Raw genomic sequence first — 22,593 nt, 5'->3', positions numbered from 1 at the left:
CATTCCACATATTCGTTTAAATTCCAATAAAGGAAATTTTCAATGTAAAGTTACCCTTTTTTTTTAATCCTGAATGAACGAGTAGTCGATAGATATTGTTATGTTTGATAAAATAGATAAATTAACCGTTTTCACCAATTTTTGCTTCAGATCATACATTTTCTTCTCCCTCATTTTTCTTCTTTTAATAATGTTCTCACTTGGAATACAAAAACAGTGAAGTCTTTACAGATGCCACTGTGCTTGTGGAAACAGTAACATTACTATCATTCAGAAAACTAAAGGAAAATCTCTAACAGATTCTCTTGATAACAAGGTTTAGAGAGAGAGATTTTTTTTTGTGTGTGTAACTTCTGTCATCTGACACACACACTAACGGGAACAAATTGCTGCCTTGCTTTACCGTGGACCATATATCTACACTTTATTTTCCACACTTACGTACAGTACCAAAAAGACCCCAATACTATTCTCTTTTTTACCGAGCTTATAATCAATGAATTGGCCGCCTAATTGTTTTGATTAACCATTTTGTCTTATCTTGTTACGGGTGTAAGACTCGTTTTGTTTGTAGATTCTTGAAACTAAATCACGTTTTGGAAAAGAATTTATACAGATCACAGGAAGATTTGCAGGGACCATAGTTAAGTCACATCACCATTGTATTCATCTAGCTCCCCTCTATATTATTCCACGTTTTCCGGTTCTTTAAATTCTGACATACTGAAAGAAAGCTAAGCCAATAATGACATTCTTGGACCAGTGAGCAGGCTGCAGAAGAGGACGAACATGACTTTGTCGGTTGTTTAGTGGAGTAAGTCTTACTTTCATCACTATCTTATGGCAAGTCGTCACTCATTACTCTTTCTTTAGCTACAACTACAAAACTATCTCCACTGCCTCCTCCTCAAGTGTGGTTTCTTGGTTGATGCCTCTAAGGAGACAGCAAGACCATCTTTCCTCATTAATTATTCTTTTGGCTTCCAACCCCTCGTGCTTTCCCCTCTTTGATAACTTTAAGATTGCATCTTTCCTTCAAATATATGTTGCTAATCCAACTAAGCAGATAAAGAATACTGCTAATTAGTCTAGGATTTATTAATTATTCCAAAACCTGTCCCTTTAATCAATAAATCTCTGATGTTTACTGTCAGTGACTTCAAAATCTAGTTTTACCACTTGTTGACCGGCTGTTTAATTTAGAAAGGGGTCTCTCTCAATTTTACAGAAATTACCCCATCTCCGAATAGTACTCCGTACTACCTAGCTAACCAAGTCATTGGGTCAATCTTTTGTCCATTTGTCAGCATCTTAAATTAGCTTACGTATAGGGAATTAGTGAGAGCTGAGGAGTTAGCACTAAAAATGTCCACTTTATAGGGTGAAATGACAAGTCTTAGATCACTCAAGTGATTAGTTCTTCAATTAATGATATATTACTGAGTTTTTTCTAAAAGAGTTGAAAAGATATTTCTTGTAAATTAGGACAGATTACCAGAAGCTGAAATCTAAGATCAGAGTCATTTCAGATACTAGGATTTATGGAACACACAGGTCAAGACAAGGATATGGGCATGCCCAATTCTATCGGTTTTAATTCATCTCACCTCAACCAGCAAGAATCAACACCCTTTGCTGCAGCCAAACTCCCTACTGCTCCTATAGTTTCAAGTCTACCAGATAGGACAAGAAATGAACAAATTAGCCATGGAAATACCATATTCAGTCCTAACCAAACCCTAGATCATCAGCATAATCTTACTCAAAATTCAGATCCAGATCCGACTGTTATTGCAGTACAGCTTCGACAGCAATCGACAACCTCAGCAAGTGACAAGAATAGCTCCGTTCGATACAAAGAATGTCTCAAGAATCATGCGGCAAGCATGGGAGGACATGTCCTCGACGGTTGCGGAGAATTCATGCCAAGTGGAGAAGAAGGAACCCCAGAATACCTGAAATGTGCAGCTTGTGATTGTCACCGCAACTTTCATAGGAAAGAAACTGAGGACGAATCACAAACAGCTGGTGTGCATAGAAATAATAGCAACAGCCACCGTATACACGCCCAAATTCCGCCTTCCCTTCCAGCTCCGCCGCAGCAGCAACACTATCATAAGTACACTCATGGCTATTCTAGAGGTCCGATGCCACCAGTGATGATGAACTTCGGAGGGAATAGCGGAGTTCCGGCTGAATCATCGAGTGAGGATCTGAATATGTTTAACTCAAATGCCGGAGGGCAAGGGGTTATTCAACCTTGCACTTTTTCGGCGTCGAAGAAGAGATTTCGGACGAAATTCACTCAACAACAGAAGGAGAAAATGCAAGAATTTGCTGAGAAGCTGGGATGGAGGATTCAGAAACAAGATGAGCAAGAAGTGCAGCAGTTCTGTAACGAAGTGGGCGTGAAGAGACAAGTGTTTAAGGTATTTATGCACAACTGCAAACAAGCAATCAAGAGGAAACAAACTTAAGGCAAGACTGCAAAACCCCGTATTTGATTAAATTAGACTCATTATATTAGAGACTTTTTTCTTTGTGCATAAATCTGATTAGGAAGAGTTTAGGCAAATAATTAATTCTTTGATCACACAAATTCCAAACTCTAATTAGCAGCTTCAAAGGCTGAATGTTCTGTGTTTTATGGTCTTTCCCCGTTCAAGCATACAATGAAGGACTTTAGTATATTTATCTACCGTAGTACTTTAGATTCTAACTAGAAATTGCCCATTAGGTTTACTCCTTTTTCTAAGTTAGATCTAAAAGTCTCAATTAATTCCCCTTTCTGGCATTAGATTGGGGTTTCTAGGTGGTTTTCTAATCAGTCCCGCTTTTTATGTTTTGTTTTTTTGGTATTGTGTTGTTGACATGTCAGTCAGCTCCTATCACGGAAATAAGAAGACAAATCAACCAAAGAAATACAATTGCTAGGACTAGTAGAATTACCCCTCTCATTTAGATTACTTGCGGTATTCTTTGAAGAGAATATCGTTGTTTCTTTATCAACCAGTTTCACAACTAATACCCAAATTAGTATAAGGGTGTGTTTCGTACAAGGAAAATGTTATGAAAAATTAGTGGTTTTATCACTTATTTTCCCTTGTTTGTTTGGTGAGTGAAAACTTTTTTCCGAAAAATATTTTTTAGTGTTTGGTTAGAGAGTAGTAAAATATTTTTTTATGCTACTCTCATCAGCACCTCCTGCCCCTTCCCCTAAGTCTCTAAAAAAGGCACATAAATCCAAAGGAACTAATGCGTTGCTTTACTTTTTTATGTAAAAATAATGTTGAAATTTGTGTTTCGTAACTAAAAAAAAAATACCTTTTTTTGGTAGAAAAAGAAAGTACTCTTTCTACAACATGAAAATAAAGTACTCACTTTATTGAAATAAAAGAAAATAATTTTTTTATATCACAAAAAGAAAATACTCATTTTATTGAAATTAAAAAAAAATACTTTTTTTTTATCATGAAAAGAATGTTTTCCCTTCTCTTGGGTGGGGATGGGGAATAGGGTAGGGAAGGTTGAGAATGAGTTTTGGAAAATGTTTTCCCTTCTCTTGATAGGGAAAACATTTTCCTCCAACGGGATAAAAATGAGTTCAAGAGTAAAATATTCTCTAAAACATTTAAGCGAACTAAACGGGAAAATTGAAAAACATTTTCTTTTGTACCAAACACACCCTAAGTGAGACGAGAATGAGAAAAAGAAAGGATTTATTTTGCAGGTCCCTTATATTGAAAGACACAATTCAGTGACTTTCGGACAGGTGATTTTATGCGGTGATAGCTGTTGCAGAATAAAAAATTCACAATATAAGTAAATTATGATCTTCGTAGGAAGTAGAATTTCAAGATTAAGAACCAACATAATGCTTGAAACCTTGTATACTTATTATAGTCTATAGATAATCTGGTGCATTAATTCATCAACCCACAATGAATTGGGTACGTATATATATAGAGGACCCTATATATGTCCCAGAATCTTTTCGTACCCATAGTTAGGCAGCCAGGTGATGTGAGATGTTGACATTATTATGTTAGCAAATTAAACACTTTCTTTGGAGTCTCTGGAGGGGTTGTAAAGGTTTTAAATCTCTTGGCAGGATAATTTGTGAAGGCGTAAATGTGATACAAACGTAAAACTTATTACTATCTAAACCCTACTGAATTTTCCCAGCAAAAAAAGGATATGTGTTACATACTGTTATTCTCAAGAACATCAGTTTCCTATTCTAATATAAGCATTCTATTGATTATTGAATGAATTATTTGATTTATTTCTCCTTCTCCCGAGTTTAAATTTGGGTGTTTCCAAGTATTTGTCCACCTTCAGTAAACTAATTTTTGTATTATGCTGTACACTTGCATCTCGACACAACTTTCCGTTATAGTTATGTAGTTTACAATGGAAACAATTTATGTTTTCATCTCCTCTCTGCATGTAAAATGCAATTAGTTAAGTCAAACGGAGTATGAGTATTAGACAAAGCTGTGATTAACTGAAATTTTGAATTTGAAAAATGACATACTGAAGTCTGAACCGATTGCAGTTAATATTAACATCACACATGAACAGGTAATAAAAGAGAAGAAATTAACTTAGACCAAGCCATTATTTACGGCAACATGTATAGCTAAACTAGATTATAATACAGATGTTATTAGATGAATTGTAATATATATAGTGATTGACCGATTGTTATGCAGGAATGAAACTAAATCAAGACATTACTTCCCTAATTATTATTTTTATTGAATGAACCTTAAAATTGATGTTAATAAGAAATATCATACTCCCTCTGTTTAAATTTATGTGAACTTATTTCCTTTTTAATCTGTGCCAAAAAAATTACCTCGTTCCATAATAAGAAACAATTTATCTTTATGCAATAATTTATAGCCACACAAAATATGTGCTTCGTTTTACATCATAAGTTCAAAAGTCTTGATTTTTTTTTAAATTCGTGTCCAGTCAAATATGTTCACATAAGTTAACACAGAGGGAGTAGCTTTTATCGTTTACTTCAGTTAAAATCTTTATTACTTTCTTTTATTTACTAAAATAAACGTCTCATTACATTTATCATTTTAAGAGCTTCTCCGAGCATTTCTAGTACATACACACCGTTTCATTAATTAGGATATCTTCATATAAAATATAAAATATAAATTCGCGAAAAGAAAATTGCATTAATAACGTGGAGTTTTCCAGCTCGGGAAGCCCAAAAAAAAAAGTAGAATTTACACATAATACAACTTATTTAAGACTTATTTAAATAAGTTACTAACTACTTTTAGAAAATTACATAAAATATAATTTATTTTAAAATCTACAACTTTTAATATTCCTAATATATCATTCTTGAGATTCTCTCACCTAAAACTTATCATTATATATATATCTTGAGATTTTATCGTGCAACAACATATCCTTACATAAAATGTATGCTCCTTTTAATTTTTTTAATTTTTTTTCTTTTTCTCTCTCTTCTAGTTTTTTAATATGTGGCCATAAATATGAAACGGCAAAGTGCTGAAGTTTTCCCTCACTGATATTGTCATGTTCCTATTCCATGATTCTTTGCTATTAGACAATATGATTTGAATATTGGTTATTGATAGTATCATAAACTCATCTTGAAAATTTGTACCTCTCTATAAAATTGTAGAACTTCTAAATTATTCTCCTTTTTTAGATAATATCCGTACACTTCTTCTAAGATCTTGACAAAACAGGGGGAAAATTGTTACTTGAAGAGTTTGACATTAATTGAAGATGGCTATATACGTATGGTACATAAGTATAAACATTCCGTATATGATATATTCAAATAGTATACTTAATATATATTATATGTAAGGTATATTAATGATATATACTTGGTAATTATACGTACACAATATATGTATATTACTGTAAATGTAATTGGCATATTAACTGCATATATATATATATATATATATATATATATATATATATATATATATATATATATACCGTAATTTGTTTATTTAAAGGATATATGATTTTTTGAAACTGATTTTAGCAGATTGTTATTGATGGTCTTTATATAATATTTACTTTATTTTCACCAAAAAAAAAATTTAAAAAGTTAACTTATGAGTGAAGACACTATTTTTAGAAGGAATAAAACAAATACCGAAAAAGATGATGAGAGACTACTATTAGGAAATGAGTGATTGTTTTGATAAGTTTTTCACTTTTTTAGGCTTAAAATATGGAATTATTCAATCGTTTCGGTTGGGTTTTGCCAAGTGCCAACTGATATAGATAGGAGAAAATCTTTTGTTGTATATAATGTAAATTTGCAAATGGTTGTAATAAATGTAATTTATTCTTATAGGCCTTGTAGAGATGAAAATTTCCCCAAAAAAAAGTGTAATAGAACCATCCAATTAACTGTGAAATTTGAATTCATTATCTATAGGCGTCAAGAAAAATAAGCACTCAACAAAGCCCTTAGCATCTACGGGTTATTAAAAGGTCTTTTCTACCCCAAAACGTGACTGTGGAACAGTTTTCGGGTCATCCTACAATGACACGTCTCAATATCTACGCATAGGTCTTATCATTCAGCAGTCTTATTTTGAAATGATGGAAGTACTACAAAAAAATCAACGATAGTAACAGCATTTTCAACACAGTACTAAGTTTTTACATTTGGTACAAAAACTTTTTCAGCTTTGTTAGTATGCGTGTTCACTTTTGCAATGACATATTCTCTTTATTTTAACTAAGTATAACCTAAGCGATGACCATACGGAATTGAGTTGGTGAAGAACTTCATCTGTCCTACAAAAAGAATAGCTGACCAAAAAAGAAAAAGAAGAAAACAATGTAGTAAAAATCTAAGCCACTCACCTAATAGGAACCTCTTCCTATGCGAGATTTCCTTTCAGGGGCTGTTATTACTAATTGCTCACAATTCTTTACCGCCACTTCTCATCTTTGCTCCAACTTTGCCTGTAGCTTCCGAAGCCTTCTCTTTTGCAGTTTCATACTTATCCTTGACTTGTCCATTCATGTTTTGTTTAGCAGACCTATAAGTTTCATAAGCCTTTGATTTCGCACCCTCATATCCGTCAAATGCTTTCTCTTTCGCATCGTTGGCTCTATCAGTAGCCATTCTTATGGTTTGATCCGCTTTACCAGAGGCAAAATCATATGCATCAGATGCTTTGGCTTTCATCGTGTCTTTTGAATTACCAGCAATGTTAAAAGCCCTGTCCCTTGCTTGGTCCATCTTGTCATATGCATAACCGTAAGCACCATAAGCTTTATCTTTACCCATTTCTTTGGCATCACCGGCCATGTCTGAAGCCTTTTCCATTGCTTGACCTGCTTTGTTATTTACAAAACCATAGGCATCATAAGCTTTATCCTTAACCTTCTCTTTAGCTGAACTACCCATTTCGGAAGCTGCATTTTCTGAAGCAACGTCTGTGGCTCGACCTGCCTTATCCGATGCCGAGGCATAAGCATCATGAGCTTTCTCTTCGGCAAAATCATGGGCATCATAAGCTTTATCCTTAATTCTTTCTTTGGCGTCAGCTGCCATATGTGAAGCAATGTTAGTGGCTCGACCTGCCTTATCAGATGCGGAGGCATAAACATCATGAGCTTTCTCTTTGGCAAAATCATTGGCATCATAAGCTTTATGTTTGGCTCTTTCTTTGGCGTCAGCAGCCATATCAGAAGCAATGTTAGTGGCTCGACCTGCCTTATCAGATGCGGAGGCATAAGCATCATGAGCTTTATCTTTGGCAAAATCGGTAGCCATGTTTGTGGCTTTACCAGTTTTCTCCGATGCATAGGCATAAGCGTCATATGCATTTTCTTTTCCTCTTTCACTGGCGTGACGAGTGGTATCTGCAGCTGCATCCATAGCTTGATTGGCCTTCTCGGAAGCAAGATTTTTAGCATCACCAAATTTGTCGGATGCCATGTCAGCCATTTCACTAGCCTTTTGAGAACCATACTTTTGGGTTCCTGCATAGAAAAACGCTGAATATTAGTAGTAATTCTTTCAACGTACTACAAAGTAAGGAAGTAGCCGAACTCATCTCCTCGGCTTCACTAAAGCTTTGAATTCAAGAGGAAAATTACCATGTGCTGCAGTATTTATGGAATCTCTAGCAGTTGATGCTGTATCCTTAGCTTTATCCATTAACCCTTGGGCTTCGTCTTTTGCATCGTCTTGATACCTGAAAATAAGGGTGAATAAATCCCGCAAATCTTTTAGAGCATTCTCTTGCGAACAATTTAGCAATGGTCGGCTCATCGAATGCAATGCACCTAGTTACGTATGTGTTGTTTCAAAATATTGAAAAAACATATAGGTCATTCGACCTGAAGGCAACAACAAACAACCTACGTAATTTACTTTGTAACAGAGAGTATCTAACGAGCATTGCGTAGCCCATTTAATAATTTTTTAAACCTTCTCTCAGATTATTGGCATATTTGAGTTAGTTCTTTCATTTTTTTCATTTTTTTTTTAAACACTCTAAGACTTGTCCGATTAATAAATATGAAATGAAAATTGAAATAAGTTGATCTCTACTCTCCCCCTGTTTCGATATTTTCCAATCTATTTAAAAAGATGAAATAAATGTTAGCCCCCCTAAGCAATTTGTTTGATAAATTTTTTATCAAAAGTTTTAATTTTTAAAAGAGGGTCATTTGCCCTTACAATTTAGTTTAACCCTTCTAAAAGGTTGACAATTGATTCATTATGTGTCTCACTCTTACGTAAGTTATTACGGGTCATCTTGAGAAGTTGAAAAGCAGTTCTATATTGAATGCTTTGAGACTCCAGGAAGTACAATGTATACTATAATCTGAAACAACATTACAGGAATTAAATTTTTAAAAGATATGTCTAATTAAAATCCAAATGGTCCGTCTATAAGCCTAGACAATATCACAACAGATATAAAGTATTTGTACGGAACCACTTCCTCAAAGAAGAATGACAAAGAGTAAGTTGGAATTAATTTTGCTTACTGTGAGAATTTGCCAGCGACCCAATCAGCCCAAGAGCCAGTCTTCTCTTTAGCATCGTCCATGGCTTCAGAAGCACTTTGCTTAACCTGTTGAGCTTTGTTATTCATCTCTCCCACCGCTATATTTGCTTTCTCCTTCGCAATCTCCGCCGCTTCCTCTCCCCAACACCAGCTCACGGCCAACATCGCCGCCACCAACAATACAAATAATGCTGTCCTCTTTCCCATTTTTTTTATTTACTGAGTATTTTTATTAAGACTACTTTTCAGTTTCTTATTGTAAATTTTCAGTTTTTCGAATTACAGAAGGGTGAGAGTAAAACAACAAGATATATATAAGGGAGAGTTTAAACTTTGGAAGTTGACAGAGCGGTTCTTTAGAGAGGACAAATAGCGACGTGGATGTATGTGAAAAGAGGTCTCCTGTTTTACTGCCACGTAATAAAAAGGCCAAGACCAGGTCTCTGCCGTCGAATATTTTGTGGGTAATTTTCTTACAGCTTTGCGGATTCCGCTCTCAACCAGCGGGTAAATTTCCGAATTTATCTGTTAAAAAGTTCTTTCCTTTTAATTTCCTCTCTCTCTTTCTCTTGTTTTTTCAACTATCTCAATAATCCATTTGAATTCTCCATTTGAACCTAAATCTGTTCAGATAGAAAGAAATATGCTTTTCAGATTGTTAACAAACTGTTTTATTAAATGAAGCTGTAAATGTAACATGAGATAACCGATGAATTAATGATTACTTGAAAAAATTATCATAACGAATGACCCAAAACTAATCATCCATATATTATACAACTTCAGAAATATTTTGTAACTTCTTGTACGTAATATTATTAATTCCATCCTATGTTTGGAGGGTAAACAATTCTTGACTTATGCATTAGGCTACAAAACCTTGACTTAATTTGGTCAAAAGTGGTACTCTAATAAATTCTCCTCGTACTATTTTATAGATTCATGATTTAGATTTTATGGGTTCAACTTTTGAAATTTTTAACATTGAACCCATTATATTTTAAAGTTATGGGTTCAGACCTACCATTTAATTTATTACAATTTTAATAAATTTTTATACATTAATTTATGTTCCGCGTCAAAAGTACTGGGTTCAGTTGAATTCCGGGGCCAAATTCTACCTCCCCTGCTATTTTGATTCTCATTTTTCCTATGCATTAGAGGTGCGCACTTTGGACTTCAATCTCTTTCTTTGGGCTGCGCAGTCATGTCCAACTCACACTCTACATGTACTTACTTACCTTTATGATTTTACGGTTGAGCTTTTTTTGGGTTTAATTGAGCATATAGTGTAATATAATGATACAGTGAACAAACTAAATCATACCTGGAAACGGATTAAAGATATTAAACTTGACATGGGTTCACTCTTTGAATTTAACCACTGAACCAATTGCATTTTTCTTTAAAATTATGGGTTTGCAATTTAATATTTCTTAAAATTAAATGCTAGTATAATTTTTTGCAAATACATCTAAGAATTGTTGGATTCAACTGAATCCTCGGATTTCGTATTGCATCTAGATCAGTCACACGAATGTCGTTCCGAAAGATCTATCCGTGACCAATTTCTTTAAGAAGCTTTGCTAGTCATTTACTGCGATGTCGAGCATGCAACCCAATCTGCCACAGTATAGCTCATTTAGAACATAATACTCCTATATTAAGAACTCTGTTTTAAACCTTATGTTAAATTACGCCCCCGTATAATCTCTCAACGGCATCATCAACTGGGGCATATTCTGTTAGTCATTGAATAATCTCCACTTATTTCCAATTTCCACATATACGTGTTTTATGATTTTTCAATGTCTTAATCGCTCGTTTCAGTGTATAATATGAAATTTGTGTGCAGGATTATTCTCTTGTGATTGTGATGAGACGTTTGGCATTACAGAAGCACAGTATAGTTACTTATCGTCCGTAAAATGTAATATGATTTTTTATTCAAAAGGATATTAGGGTAATACAATGGTAACACATCAGCCTAGCTAGAAGAAGAAAATAATACTAGTGTACATCTTGAGAGTAATATTTCTTTCCGTAATCTCCAGCGTACGCTTAGGTCTTCGACTTGAATGGTTTTTATATTGGCATAAATTATACCTCGTACGCCTGCATAAAGAGAGGCTTTGATCAGTACTTACTTTAAATTATTTATTTAAAACAAAAATAGAGGCAAAAAAGGATAAGTAGATTCAAAGTTGAAGTTTGACGCATCTCATGAATTGACAGTTGATACGTTAAAGTATAGTGCCACTATGCTAGTTTTAGAATCCCAAAGATTTCAAAGTAAGGAATAAAATATTGAGTAAGATAATGGTCGGGTACGGAGTATCTACATGAACAGAAGTGGAGGCTTTTATTTTGCATGCGAGTCTCTCAACCCCTAACTATATTTAGAAAGTATTGGACCCTAGGAATGTTATCCAAAAAGGCAAGGGGGATTAGATCTCATGTGGACTCAATGACAAGATAAGAAGCTAAGTTGAATGGAATGTGGCCAGGCATTACCTTTATATTTATAATACTAATGATTAGGAGCTTGGTCAGAAATTGTTTTTGACCATTTATTAACTGAAGCTATTTTTAATTTATAAATGGAGTAATTAATCCAATTGGATTATGCTTTTTACCAGCATTGAGTTTCCTAGTATATCACCTATTCAGAATAACATATGTAGATATCTTAAAATTTATCACATCTGTACATATAGTTCGAGCCAGAAAACACTAGGAAATAACATGATTTTTACCTGCAACTGGTTTCTTGATTAGCTTAGCGAGAGTTTCCTCCTGACCTGTATTTTGGGAATGGGACGTCACCGGACTCAATGTGCTTGAGATCTTCTATAAGGATAGCATAGTGTTGCTTAACATCTTCAACTGATTTTCCTCCACCAACGTATTTAGCAATGTTTTGCCAACGGTCAGGTGTGTCTTTGTCATAGACAGCGAGTGCCTGCTCAAATTTCTTGTTTTCTTTTGGTGTCCAAGCAGATAGTGAATTTGATGCCATTGTTTGATATTGAAACTGTGTTGTCGCGGACGATAAAATGCCTTAAATACAGAGAAAATAATGAATGACTAACTGAAACTAAAGAGAAATAATGCTTGAGCAAAACCTGAAAACTATGTAATAAATTGGAATGAAGGTAGTTGTAGTGAGGACAATGACTGAAGTCAGTGAGGCTTGTGTATTGAGATGCTGTTGAGGGAGCTCTATATATATAACAGAGGGAAAAGGTGGTGGGGTCTGCCAGTTGGAGAATAAATTTTAGCAAATGGAAGAATCAAAGGGGTGACCCGTCCCCTTTAGAAACCACAAGTAGAACAAATTAAATGCTGAAAGAGGAGAATCAGTTTTCAAGTATTTGCATGCCTGGCGTCAGTGTTATTTATTCATTCTCTCTTGGTCTATAAAATTTGTACTGGAATATTATTTAACATTGAAATGACTCAGGAACTAGGGAATCAATAAAGGGAAGAAGAGAGATTAAGAAAATAAACCAGGGTAGTTTTAGATGCTTAGTATCGTTTATTGGTGATTGGTGGGGCGAGGAAATGGATTTATTCCTGTACGATACTATTATATTCACCATAACTTGATGATCTCATTCCTCTTTTTTAATCCAACCAGAAGTTTTTTTTATACTTGGCTTGTTTCTCCTGATATTCCTAATTGGCAGTTCACATGATAATATATTTTAAGATTAAAAGAGACTCACTGTCTTTGGCAGGGTGATCCAGTTTATTTGCTCCCTGAAACTGAAAGAGACTCCTAAGTCAACGATCGGGTGTTACGTTTTTCCATTAATTTATAAATTTATTTTTTTGTTAAAATTGTCTGGTCACTTGTTAGTGACTGCTCTTTTGCTTTAATGGGTCTAGCATCCAGTTCTTCTTAAAAGAAATTAGAACCATGATTCTTCGTCGTTGTATTAAATGGATTATCTGTAAAATGATAGGCTCCATCCTTGGCCAATAGGCCCAAACTAACTTCTGACACCACAAAAATAGATAGAAAATTATTACGAAAACTAGTTTGGTTGTGCAATAATGAATTCTTGTATTTTTGCTTCTGTGTTAACTGAAAGAAGTTTCGCACTCTATGGTTTGGTTGCTCAAAATTGTACTGTTGCAATCTGAAAAAGTAAACGAAGCAATAAAACATGTCTCCACTGCTGTACATTCATAAGTTTGAGTAGGTAATATCAATTGGTATTTTTGTCTTGTCAATATGAATATATTCTCTCTGAGGAGTACACCTTTAATTATTGATGGGTGGCGAATCTATGTAGTTAATATTGCGACCATCATTTCTCATATAGAAGAGATATGAGCTTCAACCTATTGTCTTTTCGTGTGCTTTGCAGCTCTAATTTCTCCTAGGAAACTAATGGAGAAAAATTAATATGTATCCTAATTATAAACTGTATGCATTCCTCTTGCTGCTTTATTTTACGGTCAATTCGTTATTAAGTGTATGACATGCTTGAACTTTGGTTGGAATATGTTGAAGCACTTTTCCATGTGTTTCCATTAGGAACAATAATGACAAAAATTAATGTCTTCTTCTTCTTTGTTCATCTCAGGCAAACTTCCTTGTTCTACCCTCATGTTTTTAAGCCAGAGCTGGGGAACACCAAAAATATATTATATCCCATAATTAACCAAAATTTTCCCTTATATATTCCCGGGAAAAGAGAAACATTTGTAAAGCAGCATCTTGTCGTGGCTCATTAATGAAAGACCACATGACAGACTTATAGCCTGTTTAACCGTACTTTTAAATTCAAACTTATTTTGAAAATATTTTTACTCAAAAGTGTTTTTAAAAAAAAAGTGATTTTGGCGAGAAACATTTTGTGTTTGACTAATCAATTTAAAGACACTTTTGAATAACAATTAGTGTTTAACCAAACTTTTTAAAAAATGCTTTAAAGCATATTTCTCTCAAAAGTACTTTTTTAGAAAGTATTTTCGGAGAAAAAAATATTTTTTCTCAAAAACTGCTCCTGCTTTTGCTCAAAGCACCTTTTTGTCTTAAAACATGGGCCAAATACCTTAACTTAGAAAAAAAACTTTTGGCCCAAAATACTTGTAGTAAAAAAGAAGCACGGCCGAATAGGCTATACGTACATGTACATAATTTACTCATAAGGATCACAAGAATAATAGTTACATAAGAAATAGAAATGAAAAAATAACCTTTTTAAGAGATACCTAGCCTAAGAAAGAAGGGGGTCGTTGTCACTATCCAAATCTCACCTGTCGTGATGGCACCTATCGCAATACTAGGCAAGCCAATAACCACAATAAATCACACATTCATAAGTTTGAAAACATAATAAATTAAACTTACGAGTGAAATCTCATAATTACAGATAAATAAATACCGTATCTCAATACAATACACTCCCAAAACTCGGGTGTCATTGAGTACATGAGTATCTAAAGGAAACCATAGTCTGACTGATAAAAACACTGTCTAGAAATGTCGAACAGTACAATTAATTGAAAGAAAGGAGAATCTAGGTCTGCGGATGCCAAACAGCTACCTCGAGAATCTCTGAAACTGATAAAAACTCTGAAATCAACAACCACCGTACCTGAAAGTACATGGATCTGCGCATGAAGTGCAGGGTATGGTATGAGTACAACCAACTCAATAAGTAACAAGCCTAACCTTGAGCTGAAAGTAGTGATGAGCTCAATGGGCACAACCCAAATATGGATATAACAGAGCAGGAATGTAGACATGATTTCGAGTAAAATAGTTTAAGCTCAAAACAGGTAAAATATGCCAAGTATAACTGGGATGAGGAATGATACATCTCTATATATGCATATCAATTATGCATGCCAACTGTAATGCAATGTAGTGATAAAAATCATATGCATACTCTCTGAGTATCAATTCATTCAGTCATCCCATTCACTAAATCCTCACAGTCACTCATGCCTCACAGTCACTCAGTCATCACAGTCACTCATGCCTCACAGTCACTAAATCCTTCCAAATCACTCGGCACTCACACTCAATAGGTACATGCGCTCACTACTGGTGAGTCAGACTCCGGAGGGGTGGATCCTGCCCAAGCGCTATAATAATATGCCAATCATGACATGAATCAATAAAGCCTGTTGCGGCGTGCAACCCGATCCCATAAATATCCTCACAGTCAGACCCTCGGCCTCACTTAGTCATCAATCTCTCCAATCTCTCGGGCTCACAATGTCATGAAAAAGCAACCCAAAAATGATAATATGATGTATCAATAAATAACAACAGATTCTGAGATGAGATATGCAAATGTTAGATATGACTGAGTACTTAATTGTAAATTAAGTAAGTAATTTAACAGCAACACGACCTCTGTGGGTCCCAATAACACCAGCAAATGGCCTAAGCATGATTTCTAACATGAGTCACAACTTCTACGGTGCACGCTCATATGTCTGTCACCTCTACACTAATCAGATAATACGTAATTCAAGGATTCAATACTATCAGAATCAAGTTTAGAAGTATTACTTACCTCAAGTCGTGCAACTTCTTTATTCCAATAAACCTTTTCCTCGCGATTCGGTCTCCAAAATCCTCGAATCTAGTCACAAACAATTCAATATACTCAACACAAATTATAGGAATCAATTCAATACGAAAATACTAAGTTCCATATTAAAATCCGAAATGTCAACTCAAAAGTTAACAGTGGGGCCCACATCTCGAAACTCGAAAAAAGTTATAAAATACGAATGTCCATTCAACCAAGAGTCCAACCATACCAAAATTACTAAATTCCGACCACAACTCGGCCCTCAATCCTTGAATTAAAGTTTATGAAATTTTTTACAATTTCCAACCCAAACGCTAATTAAATAACGAAAATAATGATATATTCATGTATATTAACCAATTCTATGTTAGAATCACTTACCCCAATTTTCTTGAAAATTCTTCCAAGACTCGTCTCAATCCGAGCTCCCAAAGTCTCAAAATGACAAAAATGTCGGAACCCCTCCGTTTTGAATTCTGCCCAGTGCTTTCGCACCTTCGCTACAATTGACCGCACTTGCGGCCCCGCTTTTGCAGACAATTTAGTCGCTTCTACGAGCTACAGCTTCCAGCCAATCTCCTCATCTGCGATCACAAACGCGCGGATGCGAGTCCGTATTTGCGGAGCTTCTTTCGTACATGCGCCCCCAGTCCTCTAAGAATTTCTAACTTCTACATTTGATGCCGAAACCTATCATTTCAAGTCCGATTGACCTTAAATTTTGCACACAAGTCATAAATGACATAACAAAACTATTAAAATTTCCAGAACCAAAATTCGAGCTCGATAACCATAAAGTCAACTCTCGGTCAAACTTCTCAATTTCCAAAACTTATAATTTTTCAACTTTCGTCGTTTCAAGCCAAATTCAACTACGGGCCTCCGAATCACTATCCGGACACACTCTTAAGTCCAAAATTACCATACGAAACTATTGGAATCATCAAAACTCTATTCCGGATTGTTTACACATAAGTCGACATTCGGTCAACTCTTACAACTTAAGCTTACAACCTTGGGACTAAGTGTCTCAATTCATTCTGAAATCTCCCCGAAACCAAAGCAACTGCCCTGACAAGTCACATAACAATAATTGAACATAAAATAAGTAGTAAATGGGGAAACAAAGCTATAATACTCAAAATGACCGGCCGGATCGTTATATTCCCCCCTCTTAAACAAACGCTCGTCCTCAAACGGGTTCAGAAACATACCTGGAGTCTCAAATAGGTGTGGATATCTACTCCACATCCCTCACTCGGCCTCCCAGGTAGCCTCCCCGACTGGCTGGCCTCTCCACTACACTTTCACTGAAGCTATGTTCTTTGACCTCAACTTTCGAACATGCCGATCCAAAATGGCCACCGGCTCCACATCATAAGTCAAATTACCATCTAGCTGAACTGTACTAAAATCCAAAACATAATATGGATCGCCGACATACTTCCGGAGCATAGAAACATGAAACACTAGATGGACACTCGATAGACTAGGCGGCAATACAAGCTTGTAAGCCACATCTCCAATCCATTGTAGCACCTCAAAAGGTCCAATATATTGAGGGCTCAACTTTCCCTTCTTCTCGAACCTCATAACACCCTTCATAGGAAAAACTCTAAGTAATACCTTCCCCACCATCATGTAAGCAACATCACTAACCTTACGATCAACGTAACTCTTCTATCTATATTGTGTTGTGCGAAGCCGATCCTGAATCAACTTGACCTTGTTCAAAGCATCCTGAACTAAGTCATTACCCAATAGCCTAGACTCACCCGGCTCAAACCAACCCACCGGAGACTGACATTGTAAGGCCCCGTAAAAAAATTACCTAGAACCCGGGGTTTCGTGATGCCAAGGTAAACTTATGTGTTGATGATTGTAAAAATATGAAATTTTTGGGTTGAACAGTGTGTTGGAAGTTGAAGAAAACTTTTTAGAGCAGGGCATTTCTGCGGTCCACTATGTGGCCGCAGATAGGCCGTAGAGTGCAACGGAAAAATGTCTAACTTTCGAGGGGCGATTTGCCGTCCAATATGTGACCGCATAATATTTTTGCGGGCCGCACAATCCATTGCAGATCCAGCATGAATATTTTCAGAGGTAAATTTTGCGGCGCATTATGCGACCGCAGAACTGGTCTATGGACCACAGACCTACTGCAGACCTGACCCGAGAACCCCATTTCTTGGCATCACTTCTGCGGCCCATTTTGCGCATCGCATATCCATTCTGCGGTCTACTCTTCGACCGCAGAGCTGTGTTAGGAGGATCCATTTTCTAATTATATAACCCGGCCCCAATTTAATTAAAAGCCCTTGAGGCTCATTTTGGAACAAAAATCTGACGATTTTACAGAGAAGATGGGAGTGTTCTAGAGAGAGAGGGGGAAGCCCCAACTGTGATGTTCATCAATCCTTGTCCAAGCTTTGAAATCCAACAAGAAAATCTCACAAGATCTTCACCCAATAGGTAAGGTTTTAACCCTAGTCTTCAATTTCGAGTTTGGGGCAGAAGATGGGTAATTGGGAGTGTGATTATTGGGTATGAGAATTGTTATTTATGCATGCATATAGCTATGAGGATGGTGGGAAGGTAATTGAGCTAATATGAGTAAACTCTTGGTATTGAATTGGTTGTGGAGTGAAGGAAATCTTGTAGAAGAACTTTGTAGTCAAATTTGCACACCTAGTGTTTGATAAAATGCTCAAATGAGCTGAAACCATGAATATCTTCCTAATTTTTGTTTAATTCTATTATGTCTCAAAATAAATTGGGATTACTAGGATTTTCGTAACATTGTAGTAATGTAAAAGAAAGGTATGTTGGCTAAACTTCTTTCTTAGAATTGAATCCCACGATGTTCTTGTAAGTCTCGAGTTGTTCATTATAAATTGACTATTTCGAATAAGCCTTGTGCCGAAAGAGATATATTCAATATATGTTCCGAATGCTCTTATAATGTTATGTCATCCTTCAAGATGTGTTCAAAGTATGGGTTGCATTTTAAAATGTTATGACTTCTAGTCGTGTTTTAAATGAAAACTATTATGCCAAATTATGTAAGAAATCTCAATGTGCTTAAGACTCTTAACTGTTCATATGTGGTACTTAAGTTGTGATGTCCGAAAAATTCTATATGTTGATATTTATGATAATGATCCTTAAAAGTAAAGAAATGAGAGTGTGGAATATGAAATACGACCATTGTGCCATGAAAGAAGAATCATATGTATGGCCAAGAGAGTCAATGAAATAATGATATTGTGAGTAGTTGAAAGTACTAAGGATGTGATGTATAGTGTGAAAGGTTATGAGATGAACGTATTTGTACTTTTGTTTCCAATGTGTTGTAAGCTCCTACATTCTCATGAGTAGAGGCTATGGTTTCCTAAATGTTTTAAATGTTATTATGCTTAATTTTGGAAAGGAAACTCAATGATCTTATTATTGATAACCAATGATGAGGCTTGAAAGTGAAAGAAGCGAGTATGAAATATGATAAATGTGGCCATCGTTCCAAGAATGAGAATTATATTTGTGGCCAATAGTGTCAACGAAATGAAAGAACGTGTGGATGATTATGAAGTGAGTTTTGACTCCTTTATATGATAAATTTTATTAATGTCATATGATCATCCATGGCAAGTACAAGTAAGTGATAGTATGAACATGAAATATGGCCGCATTTCCAAAATGAGAATTATGAGGCATTGTATGTTCCAATCGTTTCAATCATAGTATGTATGCTTCTAAAATAATAAATTCAAATGACTTTGATGTTAAGTCCTCAGGAATCATGAACTTAACTAATGACCTTAAGATGACAAGCGAGCAAATAACAAGATGAAAGGGAGATGCCCTATGCTAAATGATGATGAATCTTATGAAAAACGAATTTGAGCCATGTGCCATTCAAATCGACTTATTGATTCACCATGCATGTGCTAGTGTGATGAGCTGAGTTTCTCCATGATGAGCATGAACATGAAGTATTCCAATGATCCGGGAACTTACGACCTTAAATGTAATGTTAATCATGTCGCTTTGAGTTTATATATGGTCATGTGCATAATGATGTGTTATGAACCCTATGGACGGTCTATGAAACATATAGGTGTATTGTATATGTGATCCTATGGACGGTCTATGAAACGCATAGGTGTATAATATGTGAATCCTATGGACGGTCTATGAAATGCATAGGTGTATAATATGTGAATCCTATGGACGGTCTATGAAATACATTGGTGTATAATATGTGAACCCTATGGACGGTCTATGAAACGCATAGGTGTATAATATGTGAATCATATAGACGGTCTATGAAACGCATAGGTGTATAATATATGAACCCTATGGGCGGTCTATGAAACACATAAGTGTATAATATGCGAATCCTATGGACGGTCTATGAAATGCATAGGTGTATAATATGTGAATCCTATGGACGGCCTATGAAACGCATAGGTGTATAATATGTGAATCCTATGGACGGTCTATGGAACACATAGGTGTATATAATATGAATGAACCCTATGGACGGTCTATGAAACACATCGGTGTATAATATGTGAACGCTATGGACGGTCTATGAAATGCATAGGTGTATAATATGTGAATCCTATGGACGGTCTATGAAACACATAGGTGGAACTTACGACCTTAACGATAATGTTAAGCATTGCTTGAGTGTAAACAGGGTCGTGTACATGATTTATAATATGTGAGTCCTATGGACGGTCTATGAAACACATACGTGTATAATATGAATGAATCATATGGACGGTCTATGAAACTCATATGGGCATAATATGGACGGTCTATGAAACGAATATGTGTATAACATATGAACCCTATTGACGGTCTATGAAATGCATAGGTGTATAATATGTGAACCCTATGGACGGTCTATGAAATGCATAGGTGCATAATATGTGAACCCTATGGACGGTCTATGAAACACATAGGTGTATAATATGAATGAACCCTATGGAAGGTCTATGAAACGCATAGGTGTATAATATGAATGAACCCTATGGACGGGCTGGTGAGACGCATAGGCAACACGAACAATAGGTGCCACTTTCATTTCCCTTGTTTGTACATGTTATTACATTTACATTATATTTTGTATCTCATGCATACTTCATATGGCACACGATCCCAAAAGAAGTTCAGAATAATGTAAGTATAATAAGACTTGACATGTGATTCTGTGGGTCGTTCGTAGTTTCATGATGTACTTCATTTGCCTCTTATTGGAATTACCGTATTTCCATATGATGTTCTATCTCACTTACATATGAGTATTATTCCATATGTACTCACGTCCCTTTTGCCGGGGGCACTGCATCTTTTAATGGATATAGGTGGTTCTATAGCAGGCGACAATGATCAGTGATAGCAGTACATCCTCCTCTCAGCTGACTTGGTGAGCCCCACTTTATATCGGGGTCTTGTGTCTTTTGGCTTCATGTGTATAGCGTTTTGAGGTATAGCCGGGGCTTTATCGTCGGCACCATCATGTCACTCCTATCAAGTAGAGGCTGCATAGACATAGTGTGGGTTGTACATTGGTATTGAAAAAGTCAAAACTAGAAAATGTTGTAATTGTATCATGTGTTCCACTTCAAACTATGAATGGGTAATATGTTTTGGGAATTATAAATGAAGCTACTAATGGTAATGGAATTGTTGTTTGATTATGAAATCCTCTCAATATTTAAATAATGGAATACATCTCCACTTTATTCATGTGTAAGGTCGGGTAGAAAGTATCTAGCAGGTTTGCTCAGCCAGGGTATTTCAGTTGAGCGCCAGTCACGCTCCCCGAGGTCGGTGCGTGACACACACTGTCTCCCATACAAAGCCTCATACGGACCCATCTGAATGCTCGATTGGTAGCTGTTGTTGTAGGCAAACTCTGCAAGCGGCAGAAATTGATCCCAAGAACCCCCGAAATCTATGACACAAGCGCATAGCATATCCTCCAATATCTGAATAGTGCGTTCAGACTGTCCATCCATCTGAGGGTGAAATGTTGTACTCAACTGAACCTGTGTGCGTAACTCTGGCTTCACTACTCTCCAAAACTATGATGTCAACTGTGTGCCCTGATTTGAAATGATGGACACTGGCACACCGTGAAGGCGAACAATCTCGCGGATATAAATCTCACCCAACCGCTCTGAAGAGTAAGTAGTCCCAGCTGGAATAAAATGCGCGGACTTGGTCAATTTATCCACAATCACCCAAATAGTATCAAACTAACTTGAAGTCCATAGGAGCCAAACTACGAAGTCCACGGTGATACGCTCCCATTTCCATTTCAGAATCTTAAGCCTCTAAAGAAATTCGCCTGGTCTCTGATGCTCGTACTTCACCTGCTGACAATTCAGGCACCGAGCTACAAATCCCACTATATCCTTCTTCATCCTCCACCACCAGTAATGCTGCCTCAAGTCCCAATACATCTTTGTGGCACCCGGATAAATGGAATACCGTGAACTGTGGGCCTCCTCAAGAATCAACTCATGCAGCCCATCTATATTAGGTACACAGATCCGAACCTGTATCCTCAACACCACATTATCTCCAATAGTAACCTCCTTGGAATCACCGTGTTGAACCGTTTCTTTAAGGACAAGTAAATGGGGATCATCATACTAATGCTCTCTGATGCGATCATATAAGGAAGACCGAGAAACCACACAAGCTAGAACCCGACTGGGCTCCGAAATATCTAATCTCACGAACTGATTTGCCAAGGCCTGAACTTCTTATGCAAGCGGTCTCTCACAAGAGGAATAAAAGCAAGGTTACCCATACTCACCGTCTTTCTACTCAAGGTATGAAAATTTATTAGAATCACTTAGCTAGTGTTTGTAGATGAAAAGCCCCTCTCCAAATTGCCTCCTACCGAGTCTAGAGTTCTAAAATGTGAGAAATGGGATGAAATCCCAAGTTTTCTA

General features: G+C 36.1%; 2 protein-coding genes across 2 annotated transcripts; one reads left to right on the top strand and one right to left on the bottom strand.

Annotated features, from left to right (window-relative positions):
* Positions 1-395: 395 nt before the first annotated feature.
* LOC107776098 (zinc-finger homeodomain protein 6-like) lies at positions 396-3,284 on the top strand. The gene has a single exon (XM_016595920.2). It carries the CDS (start codon positions 1,542-1,544, stop codon positions 2,475-2,477), a length of 936 nt encoding a protein of 311 aa, XP_016451406.1. The 5' UTR covers positions 396-1,541; the 3' UTR covers positions 2,478-3,284.
* A 3,363-nt stretch (positions 3,285-6,647) lies between these two features.
* LOC107776100 (uncharacterized) lies at positions 6,648-9,363 on the bottom strand. Its single transcript, XM_016595923.2, has 3 exons — positions 9,037-9,363; positions 8,137-8,234; positions 6,648-8,019 (listed from the first exon to the last, which is right to left on the bottom strand). The coding sequence occupies exons 1-3, from the start codon at positions 9,261-9,263 to the stop codon at positions 6,950-6,952; spliced, it is 1,395 nt and encodes a 464-aa protein (XP_016451409.2). The 5' UTR covers positions 9,264-9,363; the 3' UTR covers positions 6,648-6,949.
* Between the last annotated feature and the right edge of the window lie 13,230 nt (positions 9,364-22,593).

Source organism: Nicotiana tabacum, chromosome 17 (genome assembly GCF_000715075.1).
Source record: "Nicotiana tabacum cultivar K326 chromosome 17, ASM71507v2, whole genome shotgun sequence".
Taxonomy (NCBI): Eukaryota; Viridiplantae; Streptophyta; class Magnoliopsida; order Solanales; family Solanaceae; genus Nicotiana; species Nicotiana tabacum.
The sequence above is the reverse complement of the archived record's forward strand: the minus strand, read 5'-3'. Positions and strand labels throughout refer to the sequence as shown.

Excerpts from the sequence above, each read along its gene's own strand:
- LOC107776098 (XM_016595920.2), top strand. The coding sequence starts at position 1,542 with ATGGAACACACAGGTCAAGACAAGGATATGGGCATGCCCAATTCTATC.
- LOC107776100 (XM_016595923.2), bottom strand. The coding sequence starts at position 9,263 with ATGGGAAAGAGGACAGCATTATTTGTATTGTTGGTGGCGGCGATGTTG. Across the intron at positions 8,235-9,036 it reads GTCGCTGGCAAATTCTCACA|GTATCAAGACGATGCAAAAG; the intron begins GTAAGCAAAATT and ends CCTTATTTTCAG. Across the intron at positions 8,020-8,136 it reads CATAAATACTGCAGCACATG|GAACCCAAAAGTATGGTTCT; the intron begins GTAATTTTCCTC and ends TTTTCTATGCAG.